Genomic DNA, 26099 nt, shown 5'->3' with positions numbered 1-26099 from the left:
AGATTCTCAACTCCATGTTCATTTCAGACTGCCTGGTGAATGTTATTCATTCTCTGTTCTGAACAATAGGATTCAATATTATTGAACTTGGGATTTTTTTATTGTAAAAATTTGGTTTTATTGTAATTAAATCATTTTTAGGCTTTCTCAATTCTTTAAAATTATATGTTGAGAGAAAACCTATAAACTATAATAAAAGTCAAAGTCTATATATGAAATACTTAACATGTATTTAGATAGTTTTTTTAAAAAGCTTAAAGTTTTTAAGAAAACTTTAAACTTAAAGAAAAGCTGAGTAGATCATTTATTTTTTCCAGATGGCTTCAAAAAACCTCCATCAAATACCTGTTTCCAAATGGTCCAGGCAAGGAAGCAGAAGGAGTAGACATGGAAGGAATCTTGTCTTGTGGTTCTTCCTGTTTCCTCTCCTTCTTATATATTTTTATTATGTACATATACATCAGTTAAGACTTTCCCTCCTCATCTGGGTATATGTGTCAGGTTTAGAGCAAATCCACTTCCTCTCCGTGTAGCGCCTAGCACTGCTGGCACCTTTGTCATTCAGATAGGCACACTCCCCTCCTCCTGTGATAGGAGAGCTGTAATAGAAGAAGGAGAATCAATCAGTTGGCTTCTGGACATTTCTTCAAAAGCAGAGAGAATAAAGACGAGAAAATAAGGAAGCTAACATTAATTCAGCCTCTAAATATAAGATGGATTACACATATCATCTCTTTAACATTAAAAATTACCCTGTGAGATATGTATTATTATCCCTTTTTACAGCTAGAGGAAATGAATTCCCCAAGATCCTATAACAAGTAAAACTAAGATTCATACCTAGATCAATGAAACAACAGGGCCTAGGCTATTTTCATCTTCTTCACTTTGGGAAAGAGAAGAGTGGAAAAATGCTGCTTGTTACAGGTAATTTTTTTTTTTCTAAAGATTGGCACCAGAGGTAACAACTGTTGCCAATCTTTTTTTTTTTTTTCCTGCTTTATCTCCCCAAATCCCCCCCGGTACACAGTTGTATATCTTAGTTGCAGGCCCTTCTAGTTGTGGTATGTGGGACGCCACCTCAATGTGGCCTGACGAGCAGTGCCATGTCCACGCCCAGGATCCAAACCAGCGAAGCCCTGGGCCGCCGCAGCAGAGCGCGCGAACTTAACCACTCAGCCATGGGGTCAGCCCCACAGGTAATTTTTATTGTTGTTCTTAGGCCCTGATTTTCTCCTGCCTTATGTAGTGATCAGTAACCAGTCAATGGGCTTTGATTAGCTGGATATACAATAAACCAGCAATATACTATACAGTAAATCAAACATATTTTGTATCTCTAAGCATAGTGTTATTTCAACTGCATCCAAAGCCTGATTTGCTGGTAGAAGAGGTCTGACACCTGTTTTCTCTCCACGATTTCAGCAGTATTCTGCTGTCTTAAACAACTGAAGATCTCAGCAGTGTAAATGGCCTGACACAGAAATTTGGGCCAGCATTCAGATTATAAATTTCTCCTCTTTACTTGATGAAACTGCTATAGTCTGACGTGACTTGCTAATTGTTGAAACATCCTAGGCCTTAATAAATATAATATTTTTCATTTCTATAGTGATGAACAGTTTTCAACAACTTGAGAGTTAACAATATATTTGATCCTTAAAACTCTTTGAGAATTAGACAGAGTAAATATTGCTATTTCAGTGTTGTAAAGAAAGAAATAAAGGTTAATTCCAAATATTTATCAAGTATGCACAATGTGCTAAACACTGCAGATACAACAATGTGTAAACACAAAAGTTCTCGTTGATTACTTATACTTACCATCTGTACAAGGTCAAAAAGCTAACGAGTAAGAACTAGTTTTCAAACCTGCCAATGTCCAGTCCAGTGCCCTTTTCACCAAATAAATTTATATTTCCAGTGTTGACTACTTTATCATCATAAAGCAACTTTTCAAAACCTCCTCATCTCAGACAAGCAGATGTTTAGTGAAATTGTCTGAATCCAAACTTCCCAACATTATTCAAAATCTTTTCAGTAATATAAAGGTCTTATGCATATACAATTGAGATTAAATTCAACAATGTCAAACTTTACCTGTCCTACACATTATAACTATGATCTTATTATAAATAAGTATTATTACCATCACTCATAATCCCCCTGTAAATGGCTGAAGATTGATGCAATGGTAGTTGTATTAGTAATTATATTTGCACTTGTATATTTTACAGTTTGAAAAGTACAGTCATATACAACAAAACCTCTTATCCTCACATCAACTCTGTGAGATCAACAAGTGCTGCTGATTTTGTTGTAGAGGTAAGAAACAGACATCAAGATGTTGTATGGCATGCTCAAAGTGGGAGAGTTGGTAAATGACATAGACGAGGCTGGAATCAAGTTCACAGTCATTCTACCTCACCGTGCCACCTGTGATAGGCTTTGGACTGATTCAAGGAGCAACCTGTGCAACATACAAGTTGACACTATCTTTCTTTATGACTAAACCTAAAATAATTTTTACAGCCTATAACTGAAGAACACTAGGTTTCAAGCAAAGTAAATTCAAACACAAATATTGCTGCCATATTTTTAAAACCTTACCATCGGATCCATTCACTGCCATTTATCCATTTCCAAGATTGGCCTTGTTCTCTGCTCAACCCTATCCAGTGGTCAGAGGGGCCTTTATACCTCAGTAGAAAACCCTTTCAGAAGACACAGAGATGATATTCATTATTCCACCATTACTCAGCCTCTCCCAGAAGAAATCTGGCATCTATGCTATATTCTTAACTGTTCTTGTAATTTTCTTCTTTTTAATTTTGTATTATGTAATGTTAATAGAGGATAGGTATGCTTTATTATCATACATACATAAAGAAGATTAAAACTGAGTGAAATAGTTGATAACTTGTTGCTTTTATTTCAGCATAATACCCCTTTGTATTATTATTCCACAATTTGTTTATCTATTCTACTATTTATTGACCCTAGGGTTATTTCAAGTTTGAGATTATTAGGAATGTTATTATGACATTCTTGGCACCTGTCCTGGAATAGAATTACAGTTGGCCCTCCATATCCACGAGTCCCACATCCACAGATTCAACCAGTTGAAGATTGAAAGGCCTAAGGTGGTTGTATCTGTACTGGACATGTACAGACATCTTTTTCTGGCTATTATCCCCTATAACATACAGTATAATAACTATTTACATAGAATTTACATTGAATTAGTTATTATAAGTAATCTAGAGATGATTTAAAGTATATGAGAGGATGTGCAGAAATTGTATGCAAATACTACTCCATTTTATATAGGGGACTCTAGCATGCGTGAGAGGTCCTAGAAGAAATCCCTCATGGATACTGAGAGACAACTGTATTAGGCTACAGCGCATGCTTATTGTCAGCTTTACCAAATGATACCAAACGGTTCTCTAATTTAATCGTACCACATTATAGTTATAGCAGCAGTGTAGACCAGTTTCCTTTGCCACACATCCTTGTCAACACTTATAGTGTCTTTTTATGATTACAGGTATTAATTTTAATGTAATTAAATGTATAATTTTCCTTTATGATTCGTGGATTTACTAACTTCTTAGGGAAAATCTTTACTCTTTTGAAGGCATAAAGATGACCTTTCTTTTTGCTTTTCTTGTTTTAGTTCCTTGAGGTATACAGTTAGGCTATTGATTTGAGATATCTCTTCTTTTTTAAGCTCTGCATTTACAGCTATAAGTTTGCCCCTTATTACTACTTTCACTGCATACCATAAGTTTTGATATGGTATGCTTTCATTTCATTTGTCTCAAGGATTTTCTTTCCCCTTGGGATTTTTTTTTCCGATCATTGGATGTTTAGTAGTGGGCTGTTTAATTTCTAAACATTTGTGTATTTTTCAGTTTTCCTTCTGTTATTGATTTCTGTTTTTATTCCATTATGATTGCAGAAGGAATTCAGTATGACTTCAATCTTTTCAAATTTATTGACTTGTTTTGTGGCTTATCATATGATCTGTCCTGGAGAATGTTCCATGTGCACTTGAGAAGAACATATATTCTCCTGTTCTTGGGTGTAGTGTTCTGCATATGTCTGTTAGGTCTAAGGGGTTTATAGTGCTGTTCAACACCTCTGTTTTCTTATTATTGCGCTATCCATTATTGAAAGTAAAGTATTGAAGTCTCCAACTATTGTTGTAGAACTCTCTATTTTTTATTTCAATTATGTCAAAGGTTTCTTCATCTATTTGGGGGCTGTATTATTAGGTAAACATATGTTTATAATTGTTAGATCTTCCTGCTATATCAAAACTTTTTTTTAAGGAAGATTAGCCCTGAGCTAACATCTGCCACCAATCCTCCTCTTTTTGCTAAGGAACATTAGCCCTGAGCCAACATCTGTGCCCATCTTCCTCTATTTTATATGTGGGACACCTGCCACAGCATGGCTTGACAAGCGGTGTGTAGGTCAGCAGCTAGGATCTGAACTGGCAAACCCCAGGCCACTGAAGCAGAATGTGAAAACTTAAGCGCTGGGCCACCAGGCTGGCCCCTCAAAAATTTATTGAGATATAATGTCCTTCTTTGTCTCTTGTAAACTTTTTTGCTTTAGTCTACAAGTTTGACAAAAATATAGCCACCCAGCTCTCTTTTTATTACTTAGCATGGAATATCTTTTTCCATCATTTTACTTTCAACTTCCCTGTGTCCTTATATCAATGGTGAGTCTCTTGTAGAGATCTTATAGATGGATCTTGTTCTTTTAAATCAATCTTCCAGTCTTTGCGTTTTAATAAGATAGTTGAATACATTTACATTTAATGTGATTATTAACAAAGAAAGACTTACTTCTGCCATTTATCTTCTTCTTTTCTATATATTGTATGTTTTTTATTCTTCAATTCCTCTATTACTGTATTCTTTTGTATTTAGTTGATTTTTTATCCATTTTGATTTCCTTCTTTTTTTGATTCTTTGATTTCCTTCTTTCCTTTTATATATACTTTTTAGTAATCTTATTAGTGGTTACCTTGGGAATTGCAATTAACATCTTAAACGATTTAGTTTATAATACAAGCTTTGTTTCAATAGTGTACAAACATTTTGCCCCTATGCATTTCCAACCCTATCTCTTTGTGTTATTGTCATAGATTACATATTTATGCATTGTATGCCCATTCATATAGATTTAGAATTATTGTTTTATGATGTTACGTGTTAAATTATACATGAAAAGAAAGAAGTTACAAACTAAAGTAAAAGTACAGTGATTCTGGCTTTTATATTTGTCTATTTGGTTACCTTTACGAGTGTTTTTTGTTCTTTTGGCTCCAAGTTACCATCTAATGTGCTTTAATTTTAGCCTTTATAATTTCTTGTAGGATAAATCTACTAATAAGAAACTCCTTCAGTTGCTGTCTATCTAGAAATGTTTTAATTTCTCTTTCATTCTGAAGAATAGTTTTGCCAAATACAGAATTCTTGATTGATAGTTTTTTTCTTTCAGGACTTTAAATATGCCATCCCACTGCTCTCTGGCTTCCATGGTATCTCAGGATAAGTCAGGTGTTAATGTTGTTAAGAATCACAAGTACATGACCAATTGCTTCTCTCTTGCTGCTTTCAAACTTCCCTGTGGGTCTCAACAAGTTGACTCTGATTTGTCTTAATGTGGTTCTCTTTGAGTTTATACTGATCGGAGTTTGTTTGAGCCTCTTGGACGTTTATATTCATCTCTTTCCTCAAATTTGGGAAGTTCTCAGCCACTGTTTCTTTAAATATTTTTTCTTCTCCTTTGTCTCTTTTTTTTCTGGGATCCCTATAATGTGTGTGTTAGTCTGCTTGATGGTGTACTACAGTTCCTTCAAGATCTGTTCATTTATCTTCTTTCTTTTTCCTTTCTTATCCTCAGATTGGATACTTTCAATTGTCTTATCTTCAAGTCTCATGATCCTTTCTTCTTCTTGTTCAAATATGCTGTTGACCCTTCTAGTGAATTTTCCATTTGAGTTACTGTACTTTTCAGCTCCAGAATTTCTATTTGGTTCTCTTTTATAATTTCTACCTCTTTATTGATATTTTCATTTTATTTCTATGCTATTTTACTTATTTCTTTTATATTTATGTCTATGGTTTTCTTTAACTCCTTGAACATATTTAAGACAGTAGACTTAACATCTTTGACTAATAACTCCAATGTCTAGGCTCCCTGAGGGATGGATTCTGTCAGACATTTTTTCCTGTGGATGGGCTATACCTTCCTGTTCCTTTGTATTGTTTTGTTATTTTTTGTTGAGAACTGGACATTATGAGTATTTTGTTGAGGTAACTCTTGGAATCTAATTCTCCTGCTTTTCAAGGTTTGTTGAATTTTGATTATTGAGGTGTGGAGCCATTTATTTGTGACTTTTCCAAACTATTTTTGCATAATGTGTATTCCCTGTATTCTGTGGTCCCTGAAATTTCTGTTCTGTAATCTCCATGATCAGCCAGTTATCTGCCAAAGATTTTCTTAAATGCCTGACTCCCAAAAGGAGAAAAAATGCATGCACTGTTTCTTTAACTTTCATGAAAGCTGCTTCATTTGCTGGGGGTTGAAAAAGATGGCAGCCCACCTCCATGCCTGCCACTCAGCAATGAAAAGTAGCAATTAAAATAACAATACATAACCCCAATATTTGGAGAACACGAATTTTTTGCCCACCCTGGCTCCAGCAAGCTACATCAAGAACATGAAAGTAGTCCTCATAGCTCCCTGTCACAATAGGGTGTGGGGAATTGTAGCCACTACTGAGTGGAAAGCCCAAAATTCATTGAGATTAACTAAACTTACTGACATCTTCATCAAGCACTCCTTTGGATGATGCAAATATTCAACTAGACTCCAGAGTTTCAAAGTAATTACTTTAAAGAGTTTCTTCCAGTTGAATACTTGTTTAGGGGCGGTACAGATTTCAGGAGCTTCTTATTCCAACAACTTCTCAGACATCACTTCTACTTGTTTTATTTCAAAGCGATGTTATTAACTCAACATGTTATTATAAAAATTTTAAATTATGTTTCCACTTTTAATTTTCTAAACTTTATTTTCACAACTCTTGCTGATAACTCAAAGAAGGCACTGGCTATCTTCCTGCTATGAATGTTAAGGTAACAATAGAGGGTCCACTGCAGAATGTAGTACCTGCAGGGCTCCCCCCTCTTTATACTGAAAAATCAATGTCTAGGCAGGTGTCTAAACCTGTATCTTAGACACTCTCACATGGAATGACATAGTGTCTTCATAGGGCCAAATTTTTTATTCTAGCAAGAACTATTTTCTTACCAATTCCTGGAGAGTTTCAACCTGAACAAGATCAGCACCTTGTGAGTCACAAAACCTCTGACTGAAAGTCCAATTCTTTGTGTCATCAGAGAAATGGAAACAATTTCTTTGGAAACCAATCCAGTTTTCTGGGCAAGCAGCTTAAGACATTCAGATGGCTTTTCATGGAATGTACTTCTAGATACTGAAAATAAAAACAACTTACTTTTATATTTTCCTTTATATATTACCAAATACTTTCTAATACATTTCCCAGTAGTCTTGTGAAATACTAACTGTGTTATCCTCATTTTTCAAATGAAGAGTACGATGATGAAAGTTGTTGTGTACATGACATAGCAAATGGCAAAGCTGAGATTGTATCTAATGCTTTAAGTAATAGATGAGCTGAAGAAGGAGTTAGTAATGCCTTAAACTCTGAGTCAAGTACCTTTCTTCTTGGATTTCAGCAATGCTACATTTCTTTAAAGAGTCAGATACATCAATAGCAACATTTAATCAGCCTTAGAGAACAGATAGTTTTCCAAGTGCTCTAGATACTTCTACTGAGGAGCTTCCTTCAACTAAACAAATTTTGTGAGACTTTCTGTATTTTGAAGCCAACAATACTCAATTGGTCAGGCTTTTCTGATTCACTTCCCATATAACCAGGAGAGATGCTCTCTTCAAGTGGGATTGAGAGCTAGGAAAGTCTCTCCAGATGGTTTTTACTGAGCTGCTAGCACCTAACTGTTCAGCTTCTATGACCCACGAGGGCTATCCCTGAAAGCAGACTGCCTTCCTCCAAATCTGTGCATACCTATTATGCTATCACTGCTTCTATATCAACCAATTTAAAGACGAGGGTCAGATTAGAAGATAACTGCAGCTATTGACTCCTCATGAGGAATCTTTTCCAGTTAAAGTGCTGGTTGAAAGGAAAAGAAACACAGTATGGGTAATGAAGGAAGGCAGTCATAAGTATCTATTAAGTCCTTATGATCATTCAAAGAATGAGGGCTATAGATTTAAAATGTGTTTCAAAAAACATTTTCTTGATTAATACTGAGATATTCACAACAGAAAAAATGCCTCCTTCCAGTTTGTCCTTTTCTCCTTTATTAAATAGGTACTGTTGATTTAAATTTCTACAACCTTAAGTACTTATTTTTGCTTCATCAATGTATAATATATTTTATTTTTGCTTACAGAATGACAAGAATAGACCATCCTCTGTGAATTCATAAAAATATTACAAGAGAAATGAGAACAGACCATCCTCTGTGAATTCATAAAAATATTACAAGAGAAATGAGGATCACCTAGAACATGGACTATTTCAAGTATTGCTGACTCTAAGATTTGTAAGCAGTATTTGAAGGCTCAGTTATGATATTGCCTGTGGATGTAGTAACAGGGTTAGTTTTGAAGCCGGGTTGGGGTAGAATTAAGAGAAACGTCCTTATAGTTTTCTATGTCTTAGTTTGGTTTATTTTGGATTCAGTGCAAGCATGTTTCAAACTATAAGGGCATCTTCATAGCTAAGCTGGTTCCAGGATATGTGATCCAAGAAAGAAGTTTTTGTCAAGGAAAACTGGCTGTATCTGCCAAATAAAAAAAACAAGGGCTGGAACACGCTGGAGTATCTAGAAGAGAAGACCATAATGCACCTGTGCCTGCACTGTTATACAGTGCATAGATTAGTAGCATAGATTCTCTCTCTTTCCCTCTCTCCTGCAATCACCCAACCATCTGGTCTGTTCTTATTCATGCAATATGTGTGTTTTGGAAGTAAAATTAAATTTTTGTCCTTAGCTATGACAGATGAGACAAGAGACTGCAGTATATACCAGAGGACAAACATATTGATAAATGATATTTGTTTTACAAGGTTCAGTTTAGGTAGAGAAAGTGATGAATAATCACTCTGCTCAAGGTTTCTTCCCAGGGATCATCCTGAGTAAATATCATGCTGAGAAATCTTTAAACCAAAGGTGACCATGATAGGTTAATTTTTACCCCTTCTATCTTTTCTGTATCTGTAACCTTATAACATTTCCATTAAGGATGATAATTGTGGTAGTGATGTTGATTATGGTAATAAAAACAGCAGCAAACAGTTTTTGAAGGCTTTATTTTTATCAGGAGTGATCTAATCAGTACATATGCATCAAGATATTTAATCTTAATAGCATTTTACTGCACTAAAATTGCAATTATTTATTCCATTACCTTTCCACTATAAAGCTAAGGGTAAGATTTGTGTCTCTCGTCCGCTAATGGCCTTTTTCAACCTAGATACTGAAAAGCAGATTCTTTTCAACTAAAAGACACTATATAATCTCTTATTGACACCATAAGGCAGAGTCACAGATTTCAAAACTTATGGTATGACATAATAAGGGCAAAAGTCACAGGTAAAGGTAGGCACTATTAGAAAGTTGTTTACATGTCACGTCATGCTGAGTGGTTTGTACCATTGGTCCCAAAATAAGTTTTCAGTCAAAATAATACAAGAAATTAAGAACTAAAATAAATAAATAGTGTAGTTTACACAGGATTGGAAAATGTGCCTGTTAGATATCAACCATAATTATGTTGTAAAACATACAGAAGAAAACCAAAGCAGAAACTGATAAGAATTATCTTTTAAACGTATTATTAGATTCCCAGCAGGGGTCTATGTACTCTATTTATATTAGCTTATTTATCCTCATAACAACTCTATAAGGTGGATTTATCATGCCCATTTTATATAGGAAGAAATTAAGAACAGGAGGTGAAGTAATTTTCCCAAATTTGCACAGCAGACACTTGCAGATTTGGGATTTGAACCCAGATAGTTTGGTGGTGTAATGTATATGTGTCTAACCATTTGACTACTATCCCTTTCTAACTTTTAGAAGGAAAAGTCTCTATCCAAAATTTTAGTATGGACAGTATGGTTAGAGAAGTTGGAAAATGAATCTTAGATATTTAAAATTGTATTCAAAAGGGTAAAATATTAAAAATTTTTCAATCAGTGATAATTTATTGAATACTTACTCTGTACCAGGTAAATGGGCTAAGGGCTAAGGATACAGAAACAATAATATTTTTCCCTGAAGTTGCTAACAGCAAACATAAAACACACAGACACAACAAATAATTACACAGATGCTATAAGAATTCAAAGGATAAAACCAGTATTAATTAATATACTATTCCTGAAAGATAAAAACACTTTATAAATTTGTGTGAAAATATATTTGCTGCAAAGGAGAATAAATTCTGGGTAATTCAAAACAATGGGTCAGAATTTTGTCTATGCCATATATGAAATACATGACTTTGGGACAGTTATCTAACCATTTCTGATTCTCGTCAAATTTTGCTACATTATGGATTCATGTGATTTTAGAAAACTTTGACATTTTTAGAAATATGCTCATAACTGTAACATCATATTTTAAATAAAAATAATTTGCGTTTTCTGATGAACAGTGATATTCACTATATACTTACTATGTTCCAAACGTTGCCCGAGTTTATGCAAATTCATTTAATCATTACAACAACTTTGAGTAAACTGAAGAATGGGAAAGTTATTAGAGTTGTCCAAAGTGAGAAACCCTCACAAGTAAAAGAGCTGGAATTCAAGCCCAAGCAGACTAAATCCAGAATCAACACTCAAATCTGTGCTCTTAAACTCTATACTCTGACTAATTTATAATTTGGCTGACAACTTGGTAACCCAAGAGAAATTTAATAAACAATGAACAAGTATGTATTTAAATGTGGTGAGGAGAAGAAAGGCCATAAAAATATAGGAAGAAATTAGCATATATTTCAATAAGTTAGCACCTGTGTTTGACTTAAATCATGGATTTTGTTTTAAATTACTCAAGGTTACATTTCTCTGTAACATTCTGCTAATACCAAGACTTATCAAGGAGTCTGACTTAGTGTAATCTATCACTGTCTCCTGGGACGTGTAAGTTTGTCTAGGCTATACCTCAACAGCAGACCTTTTCCTGATAAAACTATATATTAATCCAAGATTTTTTTTATTACAGCAATTCTTGCATATTTCTTGTAGTAAAAAAGGAGAAACAGTTGCAGGGAGTGTGCACTTGAATATCTTCCTCAAAAGCACCCCCCTGGGATTGGAAGGCAGCAAAATGGTGGACAAGGAAACTCCAAGCTCTCATTTCTCTAGAAAAACATTTTATAAAAAACAAACAGGGGCCAGCCCTGTGGTGTAGTGGTTAAGTTTGGCATGCTCCATTTCAGCAGCCCAGGTTCATGGGTTCAGATCTGGGGAGTGGACCTGCACCACTTATCAGCCATGATAAAGTGGCAACCCACATACAAAATAGAGGAAGATTGGCACAGATGTTAGCTCAGGCCTGATCTTCCTCAAGGCAAAAAAAAAAAAAGAGGAAGATTGGCAACAGATGTTAGCTCAAGGCAAATCTTCCTCAGCAAAACAAACAAACAAACAAAAACACCCCAAGAAATTAGCTGAACTAATCTTATAAGACCTTTGGAAAATAGTCAAAGGTTTGCAAAAACCAAGCAAACATTCAATCAAGAAAGAGTCATCTTCAAATGGTAGGAGAACTTTGTAGTGTTTTTACTCACTCTGACTAGATGCAGCAGCAGACTCGTTATGAAGAAGGAGGCAAACCAGTTCTCTGTTCCTTCTTTCAAAATAGAGAGAGCAGAGCAGACCTTTTTGCAATGTTCTAACCAGTCTGGGGGTGGGGGCCTGAAGGCCTGATCTCTGTTTTGCCTAACCTGGGTATTAGACAGAAAAAGCAGCAGGCAATGTTTGTGAAAGCTTCAAGGGAATTACAGACCTGCAAATGCCTGGGACCAGTGATAACAGGTAGACAAAGACAATAGACCATCTGAGATGCTGAGAAGAAACTAGATGGAGACCCTTTAGAAAATTAAGACTCAAAAGCATCTATGCATATAGGGGAACTTAGAAAGCTACATATAGGCTCAGGAAAGACACATAATCAGAAAATACCTGAAAAGACCTTAAACCTTCACTTCAGTTTGATTCCTAGGATTAGAGAAAACCAAGATAAATGATGAAGGACTACCACTCTGCAAAGCCTGGGAGAGGGAGGTGATGCTTTTTTCAAATGCCCAATTTTCAACAAAAAGTTACAGGGTATGCAAATAAACAGGCATTTATAGCCCATTCAAAAGTAAAAAAAAAATTGACAGAAACTGCCCAAGAGGAAACCTAGACATCTCACTTACCAGATGAAGAATTTAAATCAACTATCTTAAATATGCTAAAAGAGCTAAGTGAAAACATGGACAAAGACTAAAAGAAATTAGGAAAAAGATACATGAACAAAATGAAAATATCAAAAAAGATAGAAATTATAAAAAGGAATCAAACAAATTCTAGAGATGAAAAGTATAGTAACTATAATGAAAATCAATAACCTTACTTTACACCTTAAGGAACTAGTGAAAAAGAGAGCAAACTAAATCCAAAACTAGTAGACAGGACATAATTGTTTAAAATGCAGATGAAATAAAATTGAGAATGGAAAAACAAAAGAGAAGCACCTTTATAGGCAAAAGATGTTTATTTGAGAAGATCAACAACACTGGCAAACCCTTATGAGATTGACCAAGAAAACACTGAAAAGTCTCAAATTACTAAAATGAGAAATGAGAATGGGGAAATTACTACCAATTTTACAGAAATAAAAAATATGAGATGCTATGAAAAATTGTATGCAAACAAATTGGATAGTCTAGATGAAATGGACAAATTCATAGGAAAACAGAACCTACAAAGACTGAATCATGAAGAAATAGAAAATCTGAGCAGACCAATAACAAATAAAGCACTGAATCAGTAATCAAAAACCTCTCAAGAAAGAACGATGACTTCACTGGAGAATTCTACCAAACATTCAAACAGAATTAGTGTTGATATTTTTTAAGTTCTTCTAAACAATTGAAGAAAATGAAACACTTTCAAACTCATTTAATGAGGTCAGCATCAACCTGAAACCAAAGCCAAAGACATCACAAGAAAAGAAGGCTACAGGCCCATATTCAAGATGAATACATGTGCAAAACTCCTCAACAAAATACTATCAAACTGAGATCAACAGCACATTAAAAGGATTAAACCCCATGACCAAGTGGGATTTATCCCTAGGATGCAAGGATGGTTCAATATATACAAATCAATCAATGTGATACACCACAGTAAGGGACTCAAACAAAAAGCTCACATGATCATCTCAATGGACAAAAAAAGTATTTGACAAAATACAACACTCATTTATGATAAAAATGATCAACAAAATAGATGTAGAAGGAGCTTACTTTGACACAGTAAATGCCATATATGAAAAGCCCACAGCTAACATCATAATCAACGGTGAAAAATGAAAGTTTTCCCTCTGAGATCTGGTTCAAAGCAAAGGTGTGCATTCTTGCTACTTCTATTCAACATAGTACTGGAAGTCATACCTAGAGCAATTAGATAAGAAAAAGAAATAGAAAGCATCTAAATCAGAAAGGATGAATTAAAGTTATCTCTGTTTGCAGATATGATCATATATGTAGAAAATCTTAATGACTAAAGAAAAGAAAAAAACTGTTAGAACTAATAAACAAATTCAGTAAATCTGGCTGGAGAGACATGTCAGCAACATGGTGGAGTGAGGTGTTCCCTTTATCTTTCCCCATTTCAACTACAACTAAATGGACGTTCATTGACCAACAGAGGATACCCACACAGCTCAACAGGACACCTGAGAGACGAGACCCACACAGCTATACATCTGAAGGTGGATGGACTGGCTCCCCAGGAAGTGGTAGAGATAGGTGAACACTCCACTACCATTCCCTGGCCACCCTGTGCATGTGCCTGAATGATTTCCCAGCCAGTATCTGTAGTACCACTGCAGCCCTAAAAGTGGGAATGCACCTCAGTGCAACTGTGGAAAGGGGAAGTAGCAGCCCTGGGCCTGTACGTGAATGCTTTCCCAGCCAGTGGGAGAGTCCACTGTGGTCCCACCCGCCACTGCAGTCCCAATAAGTGGCCCAGGCTTGGACCCTATGAAGAAGCCCCACCCACCAAGCACAGTGGCTGGCACAACCGTAAGAAGAGTTGGAGGCAGATATACATGCACACAAAAGCTTTTCATAGCCTGCGCAAGTGCCCATAGTACTCCTGCAGCCCCAAAAGTAGAAATGCACCTCAGCATGGCAGTAGCCCTAAGCTTGCATGCAAATGCTTTCCCAGCTGGTAAGAGCAACCACCATACCCACACAACTTCTAGCAGATGGAGTGGTATCAGAAACACAGCTGCTGCTTCCCCCTAGTGTTAGCAGGTGCAATCTGTGAACTGATGCTGCCACAAATGCACCAGCAAAGGATTATTTCATCAAACACCATGAGAAACTACAGCAACAATTCAGAGCAGAAGGAGAATGACAAATCACCAGGAACCAACACTGAAGTCACAGAAATTTACAATCTAAATAAAAGAGAATTCAAAATAGCTGCCAAAAAGAAACTCAATGAGTTAGAAGACAACTCAGAAAGACAGTTCAATGAGCTCAGGAATAAAGTTAATAAGAAGGAATACCTCACCAAAGAGATTGAAACTACAAAAAAAATAAAAAATTCTAAATATGAAGAACACAATTAATTAGATAAGAAATAACCTAGAACTCTTAAAAAGTAGAGCTGATATTATGTAGGAAAGAATTAGTGAATGGATAAAGAAAATGTGGTATACACATACATTGGAATAATATTCAGCCTTAAAAAAGAAAGAAATCCTGCCATTTGTGATAATCTGGATTAACCTGAAGGAAACTGTGCTAAGTCAAATATACCAGGCATAGAAAGACAAGTACTGCATGATCTCACTTATATATGGAATATAAAATAGTCAAATCCATAGAAGTGGAGAGTAGAGTGGTTATTGCTAGAGGTAGGGAAGTGAGGGAAACATTGAAATGTTACTCAAGGTGTATAAGTTTCAGTCATGCAAGAGGAATAAGTTCTGGAGATATAATGTTGAACAATGTGACTATAGTTAACAAGGCTGTATTGTATACTTGAAATTAATAAAGAGGGTAGTTCTTAAGTGTTCCAACAACAGCAACAAAAAGGTAATGAGAGGTGATGGATATGTTAATTAGCTCAATTGTGGTGATTATTTCACAATGTATACATATATCAAAACATCAATTTGCACACCTTAAATATAAACAAATTTTGTCAATTATACCTCAGAAAACTTGGGGGGGGGGGTAGAGATTAATTACTGTGACCAAGTGCAATTAGTCCTGGAATGCAAAGATGGTTCAACATACAAAAGTCAATTAACATAATACAGCTGGTCCTCTGTATCCATGAGTCCTGCATACACAGATTTAACTAAGTGCAAATTGAAAGACCTATGATGGTTGTGTGTGTACTGAACATGCACAGACTTTTTTCTTGCCATTACTCTCTAAACATAACAGTATAACAACTATTTACATAACATTTAGATCATATTAGATATTATAAATAATCTAGAGATGATTTAAAGTAATGAGGAGGATGTGTGTAGGTTACATGCAAATACTATGCCATTTTATATAAGAGACTTGAGCATCCACTGATTTTGGTATCCACGGGGGGGAGGGGGCCGATCCTGGAACCAATCCTCCATAGATACTGAGGGATGATTGTATGCCACACTAATAGAACGAAGGGAAAAAACCTGTGATCGTATCAAAGGATGAAGAAAAACCACTTGACAAAATTTAATACCTATTCATGATTTTTTTTAAAAAAGAGAACGAGAGAGATACAAAGCATTAGGAATAAAAGAAAATTTCCTTAACGTGATAAGGGCCATATATAAAAGACTTGGAGCTAATATCATATTCAGTGGTAAATTACAAAAAGCTTTTCACCTAAACTTTAGTACTAAGATAAGGATAAGACAAAGATGTCCACCTTCACAACTTCTATTCAATATGGTATTGGAAGTTTTGGTCAGAACAATTCAACAATAAAAAAAATTTTAAAAAATCCAAATTGGAAAGTAAGAAGTAAAATTATCTCCATTTACTGGTGATATAATCTTGTATATAGAAAATCTTTAAAGTCCCACAAAAATATGTTAAAACTAATCAACAAATTCAGTAAAGTTGCAGGATAAAAAGTCAACACACAAAAATCATTTGTTTGTCTACACTAGCAATGAACAGTGCAAAAAGGAAATTAAGAAAACAATTCTATTTATAACAGCACCAAAAAAGGATAAAATAATTAGGAATCGACTTAACCAAGGAGATGAAAGACTTGCCACTGAAAACTATAAAACAGTGCTGTAGGAAATTAAAGAAGACACAAATGAATGGAAAGACATCCCATGTTCGTGGATTGGAAGAGTTAACATTGTTAAGATGACAATACTGCCCAGAGAGATCTACATGTTTGATGCCATCCCTCCCCAAATCCCAATAATGTTTTTGCAGAAATAGAAAAACTCATCCTAAAATGTATATGAAATCTTGAGGAAATCTGACTATCCAAACAGTCCTTAAAAAGTTGAAAAACCCACACTTTCTGATATCAAAACTTAGTAAAAACTACAGTTACCAAAAAAGTGTGATATTGGCATAAAGACAGACATATAGATCAATGGAAGAAATAGAGACTCCAGAAATAAACCCGTACATATATGGTCAAACAGTTTTCGACAAAGGTGATAAGACCTTTCTATGAGGAAAGGACAGTATTTTCAACAAACAGTGATGGGAAAACTGGATATCCACATTCAAAAGAATGAAGTTATACTCTTAAACCATGTAAAAATCAATTAAAAATGGATCAAATACCTAAACTTAAGAGCTAGAACTATAAAACTCTTAGGTAAAAAAAATAGGGGAAAATCTACATTATATTTGCTTTGGCAATGATTTCTTGGATATGACACCAAAAACAAAGGCAACAACAAAAGAAGATAGACAAAGTGGACTACATCAAATAAAAAAATTTGTGCCTCAAAGGACTTATCAAGAGAGTGAAAAGACAACTCATGGAATGGGATACAATATTTAAAGTCATACTTGATGAGGAATTAATACGCAGGATACAAAAGGAACTCCCACAACTAAATAACGAAAAACAACCCAATTAAACATTGGGCAAGGGGCTTTCATAGTCATTTCTCCAAAGAAGATGTAAAAACGGCTAAATAGTACCTGAAAATATGCTCAACCTCACCAAGCATTAGGGAAATGCAAACCAAAACCCCAATGAAATACAACTTCATCCCTATTAGGATGGTGATTACAAAAAAAAAAAAAAAAAGAGGAAAATAGCAAAGTTGGCAAGGATGTGGAGAAATTGGAACACTTGTACCTTGCTGGTGGGAATGTAAAATGATGCAACCACTGTGGAAACAGTTTGACAGTTCCTCAAAAAGTTAAACATGGAATTATACAATCCAGCAATTCCACTTCTAGGTATATACCCAAAATAATTGATAGCAGAGACAGATATGTGTGCACCAATGTTTAAAGCAGCATTAGACACAATAGCCAAAAGGTGAAACAACACAAATGTCTAGCAACAGATAAATGGATAAATAAGACATAGTATAAGCATACCATGAAATATTATTCAGCCTTAAAAAAGAATGCAAATCTAATACATACTACAAAATGGAGGGACCTTGAGAATATTATGCAAAATTAAATAAGCCAAACATAAAAAAACAATCATTGTGTGATTCCACTCATATAAAGTGTCTAGGAAAAGCAAATTCATAGAGATATAGAGAAGAATGATGGTTACCAGGGGCTGAAGCACAGGGAGAATGGGAATTGATTGTTTAATAGGTATGGAGTTTCTGCCGGAATGATGAAAAGTTTCTGGAACTGAATAGGGGTTATGGTTGGACAATATGATGACTATACTTAAAACAATTAGATGGCACATTTCAAATGGTTAAAATGGTAACATTTATGTTATGTATATTTTACCACAATAAGAAAAATACAAAAGAAAGCACTCACGCCAAGTCTAAAACATAGAAGGAACATCTGGAAGGCTATACTCAGTACAGTAGATTATGGATGATTTTTATTTCTTACAGTTCTTTATTTCCTGAATATTTTCAACAAAAAACATTACATTCATAATCAATGTTTATAAACTCCTGACCTAATATCCGTTTCTGAAAGTTTTTTGTTAATAAATATTTTTGTCTCTGTATAGTAGAATGGAATGAGAGACAGAAAGAGAAATGAGACCATGATCACTGGATGGCGAATTAGTGAAGGTGACTTTTCTGTATTTCAAAGAGCAGATCTTTTCTCCTCCTGGAAATTTATGGAAAGTTTAAATATGATTAGAGGTTACAGTTATATGTTATTTTGGCAGAGACTGTAAGTTGTCTATCAAAATCTGTTTTCTTCTCCTTCTATAACAATTTAGTAGAACCTGGGCAAATTCACATTTCCCAGACTTCTTTTCGTTTATTTGTGGCTTTGTTACTAAATTTCCACAATTGAAACTTGAGTGGAAGAGATGTATGCCACTTTCTGTTCTAGGTCTTAAAAGATTGTGTATCCCTCCTCAACACACTCTTTTCCTTTCCTTCAGGAAATCCAAGCTTGATGGTGACATCCTGCAGAAGCCAATGATATCCTAGAGAAAGATGGAAAATAGCAACCCCACAGTCTAATTCACTTGTCTCTGGATTATTAGAGGTCAAGGAAGTCTATGTTTTGGAAACCACCATGTTTTTTCGGTCCTCTCTTCTTTTGACTATTACCTCAGACCATAAATTGTTTAAAGGATATATTGTTTAAGGAATACGTGCTGAATTCTTGTCCAATATTCAGCATAAACACAATTTCATAAGTCATATACATAGGCTGCTACTGCTCTATTTTGAAATGCCCTCCATCAGGACCCATGCATAATGACTAAGAAGTAATTTTATCTGAAAAAGTAATTTCTGAGGAAAAAACCCATATATATAGTAAAACCACAAGATAAAAAGCCTAGCAATAATATGTTAAAGTATAACATGACTAGTAATTGGGTTCCACCTTCTGCAGATTCTGTTCATTCATGAAACTTGAAATAATGTGACCCCTATCTTACGCAGTTTAATTTTTAGATTCCACTTCTAAGGTTACTGTAGTTTAACTCAATTAGTGAAACTTTAAAAATTACTACGAGGTGTAAAGAATATAAAAATTACCAAGAAGTCTTCTTTTGCTAAGTGGAATTCTCTGGATTCACAAATATTACAATTCACTTACCTAACAAAGCAGTACTCACTCCACACACTGTGATTGTCCGACATGTGATTATGATGAAAACCAAGCATTTATTTGAGGTAACTTGACTAGAATGCTTTTTGGAAGGCAGATAACCTGGAAAAATTATTGAAATATACATACCAGTTTATGAATTCACCTGTTGAAGGACATCTTTTACATTAAACGCAGACATCAGACTACTAAAAACGTTAACCATCAAAATATTACTTCCACTTAATCTCTTCCCTTTTCACCTGAGGGAGCAATTTTGTCTGTTATGCTATGAATTTAAAGTTTTGTCTCCGGGGTTTGTTCACACTAGTTAAAACTAATCCTGAGCATACAACTCGTAAAGTAACCTTGCACCGCTCCCCCAAAATAAATACAAATCTGATTAAACCTTCAGACCCAGCTACCAATTTACTAGAAATATAAGAGAGAGAGAATCATGTCAATTAAAAACAGGGAGGAAATCAACAAAATCCAGACTGTTGAAATTTCTACATAATAACTCATCTTGATTCCATAAAAAAAAGTATAAAGGAGATTTTCAAAAGTGATCAAGTGATTGATTAAAAGGGACTTCAAAGGCAAAACTAAAGTGAGAAAATGATTACCATAAAAGTCAAATTAGTGTTATCCATAGGAGGAAAGAAGAGCTAATGGTGCAGAATACATGGACGACTTCTGAGCTGGACAGCAAGCGTCTTCCTCTGATAAGGATAGCGTTTTCAGATTAGCTTTTCTCTCTTAGCAGTAAGCATTTAAGATTCCTTCGCATGTTTTTGTGGCTTGAAAGCTCATTTCTTTTTATCGCTTAATAATACCTTATGGTATGTAAGTACCAGTTTATGAATTCAGCTGTTGAAGGACATCTTGATTGCTTCCAGGTTTTGGCAATTGTAAGTAAATCTGCTCTAAACATTTATGTTCAGTTTTTTTGTGTGGTCGTAATTTTTAATTCATTTGTGTAAATACCAAGGAGTGTGATTACTGGATCATATGGTAAGCATATATTTAGTTTTGTAAAACATTGCCAAACTGTCTTTCAAAGTGACTGTACTATTTTGCGCTTCAATAACGAATGAGAGTTTCTGTTGCTGTACATCATCACCAGCATTTGGTGGTGTCAGTGTTTTGGATTTCAGTCATTCTAACAGGCACACAATGGTATCACATTGTTTAATTTACAATCCCCCAGTGACGTATGACGTTGAGCATAATATGCTTATTTGCATTCTGCATATCTTCTTGGATGAGGTGTGGTTCAGATCTTTTACCCATTTTTTAATTAGACTTTTGCCTTCTTACTGTTGAGTTTAAGAATTCTTTATATATTTTGGATAATAGTCCTTTATCAGATATGTGTTTTGAAGATTTTCCCAAGTCTTTTCATTCTCTTAATGGTGTCTTTTATAGAGCAGAAGTTTTTAAAGAAATCCAATTTATTAATATTTTTCTTTCATGGATCATGCTTTTAGCATTGTACTAAAAAGTCATTGCCAAACCCAAGGTCACCTAAAATTTCTGCTATGTTATCACCTAGGAGTTTTATAAATTTGTGTTTTACATTTAGGTCTTTGACCCATTCAAATTTTTGTGAAAGCTGTAAGCTCTGGGTCTAGATTTATTTTTTGAATATAGATGTCCAATTGTTCCAGCACCATTTGTTGAAAAGAATATCCTTTCTCCATTACCTTTGCTCCTTTGTCAAAATCAGTTGACTATGAGTGCGTCTATTTCTGGGATCTCTTTTCTCTTCCATTGATCTGTCTATTCTTTCACCAATACCACTCAGTTTTAATTACTGTAGCTTTATAGTAAGCCTTGAAGTCAGGTAGTGTCAGTTCTCCAACTTTGTTCTTCAGTATTGTGTTGTCTGTTCTGGGTCTTTTGCTCTTTTGTATAAACTTTAGAATAAGTTTGCAGATATACAAAAAATAACTTGCTGGGGTTTGCATTGGGATTGAATTGAACCAATAGATTAAGTTGGGGAGAATTAACATCTTGACAATGTTGAGTCTTTCTATCCATGTACATGGAATCTATCTCCATTTACATCTCCACTGATTCCTGTCATCAGAGTTTTATAGTTTTCCTCATAAAATCTTACATATATTTTGTTAAACTTATCCAAGTGTTTATTTTTTAGTGCTAATAGAACTGGCATTGTCTTTAATTAAAAATTCCATTGTGTCTTTAATTACTCTTTTGTATATTAACCTTGTATCCTTAAAATTTGCTATACTCATTTCTTAGTTCCAGGAGCTTTTTTGTTGTTGTTGATTCTTAAGGATTTTCTACATAGAAAGTCATATCATTTGTGAATAAAATGAGTTTTATTTCTTCCTTCCCAATCTATATACGTTTTATTTCCTTTTTTTGTCTTATTACATCAGGTAGGACTTCAATACAATGTTGAATAGGAGTGTGGGAGCAGACATCCTTGCCTTGTTTCTGGTCTTTGTGGGACAGCATCTAGTTTCTCACCATTAAGTATGATGATAGCCATAGATGTTTTTGTAGATGTTCATAATCAATTTGAGAAAGTTCCCCTCTATTCCTAGTTTTCTAAGACTTTTTACCATGAATACTTGTTAAATTTTGTCAAATGTTTTTTCTGCATCTGTTGATACGATCATGGGATTTTTCTTCTTTAGCCTAGTGGATTACATTAATGGATTTTCAAATGTTGAAACATCCTTGCATATATGGGATAAATCCCATCTGATGGTAGTATACAATTCTTTTTATATATTATTGGATTTGATTTGGTAACATTTTGTTGGTGATTTTTTTTAATCTATGATTATGTGAGATATTGGTCTGTACCCTTATTTTCTGATAATGTGATTGTCTGGTTTTCATATTAGCATAATGCCAGCCTCGTAGAATGAGTTAGGCAGTATTCTCTCTGCTTCTATTTTCTGGAAGAGTTTGTAGAGAACTGGTATGATACCTTCTTCAAATGTTTGGTAGAATTTACCAATAAACCTACCTGGGCCTAAAGCTTTCTGTTTTGGAAGGTTATTAACTATTGATTCAATTTCTTTAACAGATATATTCAGATTGTCTGTTTCTTATTGTGTAAATTTTGGCAGATTGTGTCTTTGAAGGAATTGGTCCATTTTGTCTAAATTATTGAATTTGTAGGCTTAGAGTTGTTCATACTTTTCCTTTACTGTCATTTTGATGTTCATGGTTTCTGTCGTGATGTCATCTCATTAATTTCTGATATGATTAATTTGTGTCTTCTCTATTCTTTCCTTATTTAGCCTGGCTAGAGTCTTCTCAATTACATTGATCTTTCAAAGAACCAACTTTTGGTTTTATTGATTATCTCTGTTAATTTCTTATTTTCTGCTTGATTTCTGCTTGAATTTTTATTATTTTTCTTCTGCTGCTTACTTTGTATTTAATTAGCTCTTCTTTGTCTAGTTTCCTGAGGTTGAAGCTTAGATGACTGATTTTAGAAGTTTATTCTTTTCTGATATACTCATTCAATGCTATAAATTTCCTCTAAGTACTGCTTTCATTGTCTTCCACAAGTTTTAAGTTTTATTTTCATTTAGTTTGAAAAGTTTTTTAATTTTCTTGAAACTTCTTCTTTGACTCATATATTATTTAGAAACTTGTTTAATCTCCAAGTATTTTATATTTTACAGCTATCTTTCTGTTATTAATTTTTAGTTTAATTCCATTATGGTCTGAGAGCATACATTGTGTGATTTCTATTTTTTTCATTTTTTTAAGTGTGCTTTATGATCCAGAATGTGGTCTAACTTGGCGGATATTCAATATGACCTTGAGACAAATGTATATTCTGCTATTGTTAGATGAAGTAGTCTATAAATGTCAACTACGTTATATCCAGTTGATTGATGGTGCTGTTAGTTCAACTAACTCCTTATGATTTTCTACCTGCTGGATCTGTCCATTTCTGATAGAGGGATATTGAAGTCTTCAATTAGTAGTGGATTCGTCTATTTCTCCTTGCAATTCTGTCAATTTTTGCCTCACATATTTTGACACTCTGTTGTTAAGCACGTATACATTTAGAATCGTTATATCTTCTTGGAGAATTAATCTTTTTAGTATTATGTAGTGTCCCTCCTTTTCCCTGCTCTGATAAGTTGTGGTTCTCTGTATCTTTCTTCAATTTTGGAGCAGTGGCTTTCTATGTAACCACGGTTCTCTGATGGATCTAAGAAAAGATGTTGATTTCCAGTTTTTTCAGTTTTTTTCTTGTTATATAGATCAGAGCAATGATTTCCAAGCTCCTGACATGCTAGACCAGAAATCTGAAGTCCATTAGCAGACAGTTTTCTCTGTTAGGCCCTGATACTAAATTGATATACCTTACAGTATAGGACAGAACAGAGATCTCAGGCTAAGCCTAAACTAGAAAATTTAGGCACTCATGAGCATTTGTGAGGGCAAGAGGACAGGCCAGTCAAGGGACCTCAAATGGAAAGTGGGAGCTGGAATTGAGCATCTATCAAGGCACAAACAGAGCACCAGAAGAAGCACTCTGGCTCTGGTTTAAGGAGCAGGAAAGTGACCTCCTAACATCGAGAGAGAATATGAACATATCTCATTTTTTTTTCTCTTTCTTCTCCATTCTTGAGTGCCTCAAACCTCAGGCAATTTCATGATGGCAGTGGCAGTGGCAATGCTGACAACACCTAATAGCCAAAACTTGAGGGAGGTGAACCCTCCTTTTCATTCAGTAGCGCTGTGATTCTAGGAGTCTGAGACCAAATCTCTTGCCTTTTTTCTTCTCTTTTCTCCTGTCACATGGACTTACAGATGCAGCTGCAATTGCAGAAGTGCGTGGTAGAGCAGCGTAACAGAAGTCACAAATTTCTGGCTGAAGAATGGAAAAGAGGAGCCCCTGGGAACCATTAAGTATTAAGCAGATGGTGGAGAGAGAGGAACTTTGAAAAGGGAACCCTGAATCTTATTTGTGAACTCTTGGACTCACTCCTTACCACCCCACAAGCTGCACATGCCTAGATCTGACCTTCATTAACCTGCCAAAGATATGGAGACCTAAACTAATGAACAGAACATTGCCCAGATCCAGGTCCCAGACCACCGGTTGATGCACATGCAAGAAAGATCTGAGTAATGCTACAAAGTCTCTGAAAACTGAACTGACATTGGACCCAGAGCCCACAGAAGAAGGCCTGAACCTAGCCAGAGTGATTGCCTGCTAAAACCAAAAATATCAATATACCCCTCAAATTTAAACAAAGTCAAGATTCTCAGGACAAAATTATATTCAAAATGTCCAGAATACAGTGCAAAATTATTCAGCACATGAATAACCATGAAAAATTTCAACGTGTATGGGAAAAGACAATCTACAGAAGCCAATGCTGAGATGACACAGATGTTGGAATTCTCTGACAAGTATTTTAAAGCAGCTTCTATAAAAATACTCAAAATACCAAATGAATGCGAAATAAATGAAGTCATTTAACAAGAATTAGAAATCATCTTTTCCTTATCTGAATTGGCTTCTTTCTAAATTGATTATTTTTATCAAGGACAAAAACATTTTTTAGTCCTAAATTATGACACCTTAATTTTCCCCAAGTGGTATAAAATTACTTTTTTTACTTATTAAATCATCATATTAATCCTCAAATGCAAGGCTTTTTTAAAATTTCAACCTTCATATAAATATGTAATATAAATGATATTATACATATGATTTTTTGTTTTATATTTAAATTCTTTAACTAAAAAATTTTCTAATATTTAAAAATATATTTAAATGTTAAAGTATTTAAATTAAATATTAAAATATTTTAAACATATATCTTATAATTATATTTTTTTCATTTTGCACTACATCCAATGTAAGATAATTCCATTTGATTGCTCTACTAGGTTTTTCCTTGGACTTATGTTTACTATTTTATTTGTAAGTGTCGTTTACTTACTTTTTAATTTTTCCTCTCCTATGAGCTTCCATGATTGGTTTTCTGTATTATTTTAAAAGGATAATACCTTGCATCTGTGTAATGCTTTACAGTTTGGACTTTCTTTTCAGTGAAATTAATCATTTTTATTCTCAATCATAAATTTAACCTAATCCCATTTTCTTACGTCTTTATCTAATAGTTCCCTTTCCATACTTGTTCGGACAAGGATTTAAGTACGTGCATATTTTTACACAAATTATAAATGAATCTATGACCTCTAGGACCCCATCTCTCATCTTGGGAAACCTTTCGCCTGTTATCATTTTTCCTGTGTAGAAACTGTATCCCACCACTGCCTCTACCTTACCACTCAGGTCCACACTCACTCCATACAGCTCACCTTCTTACCTGGGTTTTCCAGCAATTCAGTTGGTATGAAATCTTTTTCCCTATTATTAGAATTATACATTCTTGCCTTTAGTTTCCATGAGTGAGCTAACCTACAGTCAACCAGAATTCTCAGCCTCAAAAAAT

At 34.6% G+C, this 26099-nt stretch overlaps 1 protein-coding gene across 1 annotated transcript; it reads right to left on the bottom strand.

Annotated features, from left to right (window-relative positions):
* Positions 1-330: 330 nt before the first annotated feature.
* LOC103562463 (C-type lectin domain family 2 member D-like) lies at positions 331-26034 on the bottom strand. Its single transcript, XM_008537501.2, is given in 5 exon segments — positions 331-599; positions 2611-2714; positions 7339-7481; positions 7484-7522; positions 25974-26034. Coding segments are annotated over 5 exon segments (486 nt in total). The 3' UTR covers positions 331-460.
* Between the last annotated feature and the right edge of the window lie 65 nt (positions 26035-26099).

Source organism: Equus przewalskii, chromosome 5 (genome assembly GCF_037783145.1).
Source record: "Equus przewalskii isolate Varuska chromosome 5, EquPr2, whole genome shotgun sequence".
Lineage (NCBI taxonomy): Eukaryota > Metazoa > Chordata > Mammalia > Perissodactyla > Equidae > Equus > Equus przewalskii.
Note: the sequence above shows the minus strand (reverse complement) of the source record. Positions and strands in the feature narration are given on the sequence as shown.